General features: G+C 52.7%; 1 protein-coding gene across 1 annotated transcript in view; it reads left to right on the forward strand.

Moving 5' to 3' along the window:
- Positions 1-715, forward strand: part of PKD1 (polycystin 1, transient receptor potential channel interacting) — a 39,550-nt gene extending 38,835 nt beyond the window's left edge. The window contains exon 41 of the mRNA XM_017734267.1: positions 593-715. Within this exon, the coding sequence (XP_017589756.1) occupies positions 593-715 (123 nt within the window). The remainder of the gene's footprint in view (positions 1-592) is intronic.
- Positions 716-4,188: the final 3,473 nt, after the last annotated feature.

Consider the following 4,188-nt stretch of genomic DNA (forward strand, 5'->3'; position numbering starts at 1 on the left):
GGGCTCTCCCGCCACGCCGCTGGCACGGCCACCGGCCTTCCAGAACCGGCCCCACGGGAGCATTCCAGTGTTAAAGATGGAAGGGGAGAAGGCCGAGCCTTTCCCCAGGGGATGAGCAGGTGCAGGAGATCCCTGCTGGCTCACAGGGAGCAGCTGTGGGTTGTTTTATGGCCCCGGCTGCAACCGGCCACAGGTGGGGACTGGGTGGGCGCAGGGGGATGGGACAAGGCTCCCCCCCTTCCCTGCTGGCTGTGCCGGATGGGAAAGGGAGAGGAGAGCCCCAGGCCTCAAAGGTTTGAACCAAGTCTTGGATTTTTGTTGACCAGACGCACTGTGGAGGAAAGCGACAGCTTTCAAGAAGGTATTTAATCCACCTTGTTTTTTAAGCATAAATAGATATATAGGGAAATGCTATCTACACCCAGAGCAGTTAATTTCCAGTATTGGCTACTTTTATCCTCCAGAAATTGGTACTATTATTTGTATTTAAAGAAATCCAATATTTAAAACAAAGGACATTGCAGCGAGCTGGGGACAAGAGACCCCTGGGCTGCCTCAGCCACCTCTGAGCATGGGGTTCCCAAACTCCCAGCATGGGATTCCCAACTCCCAGTGTGGGGTTCCCAACGTGCTGGTGTCACTGCGGTCCCCACCTGCCCTGTCCCCCCGCTGTGGCCCCGGGGTGCAGGCGCCGCTGGCTGCTTGGCTTCTCTAACCCAAGGAATGTATTGCTCTAAGTATATGTATTTTTTTGGTTTACTTGTTCCTATGTACTGCCCAGCACTTTAAACAAGGCTTTCCTCGGCTACCAGTGACACGTGCGAGCTAAGAATGGGATAATATATCACAAAAGCAGTATTTTGTTTGTTTAAATCATAAACTGAAATGGACAGGGAGGAGGGGAGCGCAGCCCCAGCTCAGGCAGCCGTGCCAGCACCTTCCCTGAGCACAAAGGAGGCAGGTGAAGCCCTGAGGGAGCTTTTTTTGGGGGCCCTCCAGCCTTGCCAGCTGGGATTCACCATGTGCTGGCCTACAGCTGCTGGGCTACAGCTGGCCTGTGCCATGGGGCCCCCCAGATCACAGCCTGGGGGTGCCTGAAGCCCTCTCCAGGGGCTGCCTTCCCCTCCTCAGCCCCATTTCACCTTATGGCTATTGTAAGTAATTTATATGGGGTTTGTTTGGTTTTTAAATGTATATATTTTTGTATGTTTGCTATATTTTCATAGCATCGGTACCGTGTTTGAAACATGTAGATAGGAGACAGAACACTATTGTCAGAGTTATTTAAAGGATGTATTAAGTGCTTCTTCCTGGGAATGTCCCATGTATATAAGGATTGGGTGTCTGTGTGTGTGTGTGGTGTGTGTGCTCTCCTAGGCTGGCTTGGGGCAGTGGCCACAGGTGGATGGGGAAAAGCCCCCAGTGGGCCCCTCCGTGTGTTCCAGAACCTGCTCCATGCTTTGGACAGGTGAGAAGGGTGGGAGGGAAGGCTGAGAGGGGCAGAGCTGCAGGGCAGGAGCCTCAGGTTCAGCTGCTTCTGGTGCTGGTGGGCCAGGAAGCACCTTCCCAGGACAGGGGAGACTTCTCCAGGCAGAGAGAGGGGGCTCCTAAAATACTTCCATTGTTCCATCCCCTCCTGAACCTCCCCTCCAGCCCCCAGCTGTGTTGGATATTTGTGAAGGTTTCATTCCAGCATCCATGTGCTTTCTTGGCCATGTGTGTCAGGGTGACTGCAGGGGAAACAGGGTGCTCGGGGATGCCTTTGGGACAGGTCTAATTTACCTTTGGAAAACTCAGGTGCTGTTCAGGACAGACGTTGTGGAAAGGTTGTGGAGGGATGAGGGCAGGAGGAGACAAGTGAGGTGGTGCTTGGTCGGCATGGAGGTGTTGGAACAGCAGAGGGCACAGAGAAGTGGAGTGCAGAGGGGAGAAATCCAATACTGGTAACCAGGACAGGTTGGTAGTGGCAGAAGGGCAGGTGGGAGAGGGCAGTGAAGGGCCCAGAGGGCAGGAGTGGGACAGGGAGGGGCCTAGAGGGTGCCTGGAGCAGGCAGAACCAGCAGCTAGAGGCTGAGCCCGGGTGCTGGTCAGCTTTGTGCTCTGTGCTCAGAAAAAATCCCTGGTTTTCAAGTCAGAGAAAACTATTTGCCTTGGATTTTTTGTTCCTTTGACTTCCCAGGCAGCACAGCATCAGGCTCAGCTTGGCATATGCCTGTGACTCCTTTTTGGTGACAGGGACAGTGCCAGTGCCATGTCCCCAAACCCCCAAGGTAGTAGAGGAACAGTGGGGAGGTGTCCCAGAGACCTGGGATGTCCGCAGGGCCCAGGGCTGGAGTCCCTCCAGCTCCAAAGCTCCTTTCCCCTGCACACCTGCCCTGGCACAGCCCCTGGCACCTGTGTGGAGCACCAGGGCTGTAGATCCAACCCCTCCGAGGGCCCTGTGGGAATTTTCAGTGATTGAAATTTCCCAAATTAACCAAGCAGGTCTTGGAAATCTCATGAAGAGCCAAAAAGTTAAGTTCTGATGCAGGGGTCAGTTCTCAGCTTGAGTATCCCCATTAGAAGAGTTTGGGAGTAGGAGGGAAGTGTGGGAAGGAGACGGAGGCAGGAGGGGCCAGCAGGGCCCCAAATACTTGGAGCAGCCACCCCTAAGCTAAGGGGCCGCTGGAACAAAGATGCTCCCCAAACCCATCAGGATTTTTGTTCCCAAGTGCCTGTTCCTTGCCCTGCCTGTGTGTGTGAGTGTGACTCGGTGCGTGTGACTTTACCAAGTGCTCCTTCTGATCGGAGAGGAGCAAAATGGGATCAGACAACTGCCTTACTTCTGGCCTTCCCTGAAGTATGGAGAGCAGCTCTGCCCCCCACAGTTCCTTGAAAAGCCCAGCCCTGCGTGGTGGGCAGCACCCACAGCTTCCAGCACTCACAGTTCTCAGTGCAGCAGTTCCTGTGCCAGCTCCAGCAGCATCCCAGGGTCCCCTCCATGTCCCAGCTAAGGCTCCTCTGCAGCCAGAGGCATTTAGTCATGGAGTTACACCCTCACAGCAATAAACTTGACTCAAAGCCCATAAAACCCCCTGAATGTATATTTTTGTGTCTGTAGTCACCGAGAGATGGTGTCTTATTTATTGCCTTGAATCTCACAATGATGCATCAGGATCAAGCTGCTTAAATGAAAAATGAAACCCCCATCCATTTGTTCCAAGGGAGAGGGAGGGACTTCTGTAAGTGCCTTATTTTTTTTTTTTTTTTTCAAAGAACAACGATTATGACCAAAATGCCAATGGTTCCTGTCTGGTCAGCATTTCACTGCAAACAAAAATGGTGTATTTTTTAACTGTGGGGATGTTTCTTACAAAGTGACAAAGTCAAATAAACACTGACTGCTAAAACCTGGCTCACGTGCTTTTGTCCTGCTCCAGACACTCCTCTCCACCCCACCCTCATTCTCTCTGCATCCATAATTTTAATTAAGGTCTCCTGCACAACACAAGACACTTTATTAAATCCTCCAGCCTATCAGGCAATTAATGAATGAGCTCACTGGTGGGGGCTGGGGATGGCACAAGGACAAAGCTGACAGAAAAATCCCCTCCCCAGCACAGAGGTTCCCTGAAGCTGAACTGCATGGAATATCCCTGTCCAGGGACTGGAATATGGCCAGGAATCCATGTGTCCAGCACTGGGAGGGGGGTGGGGGGTGGTTCCATGAGCAACACATATTGGGAAACTAAAGCAGGAAAGGAGGAAGGATTTACATGATCAGGAAAGAGTTTCAACTTTCCCAGGACCTCAAGAACTCACTGATCAGACAAAGATTTTATTTCCTTTACGACTCATAAACACTCAAACACAACGGACACTTGGTGTTCCCACACACCTGCACAGGCGAGGGCTGGCCCTTTGTCCCCTCGCCTGTCCCTTCACAGTCCCACGTGCACATTGCACTTGTCTTCATCTCCCTGCTGTCAGCCATTCCCAAATCCACGCTTCCCACTCACAGACAAAGCAGGAGATGAAGTGCTCACAGTATAGTCCAGCTTACAAGGTGCCTCCCAGTTGGGTACTGTAGTGTCTGGTGCCCTCCTTGCCTCAGGATGGGCTGCAAGTCCCAGTCCAGCTGTGCCCACCTGCCCTGCAAGGTCCAACTGCACTGCTTCAGCCTCTCCCAGGAGACTCCCTGTCAGGAAA

This window comes from Corvus brachyrhynchos, unplaced genomic scaffold, assembly GCF_000691975.1.
Source record: "Corvus brachyrhynchos isolate BGI_N302 unplaced genomic scaffold, ASM69197v1 scaffold5, whole genome shotgun sequence".
NCBI lineage: Eukaryota > Metazoa > Chordata > Aves > Passeriformes > Corvidae > Corvus > Corvus brachyrhynchos.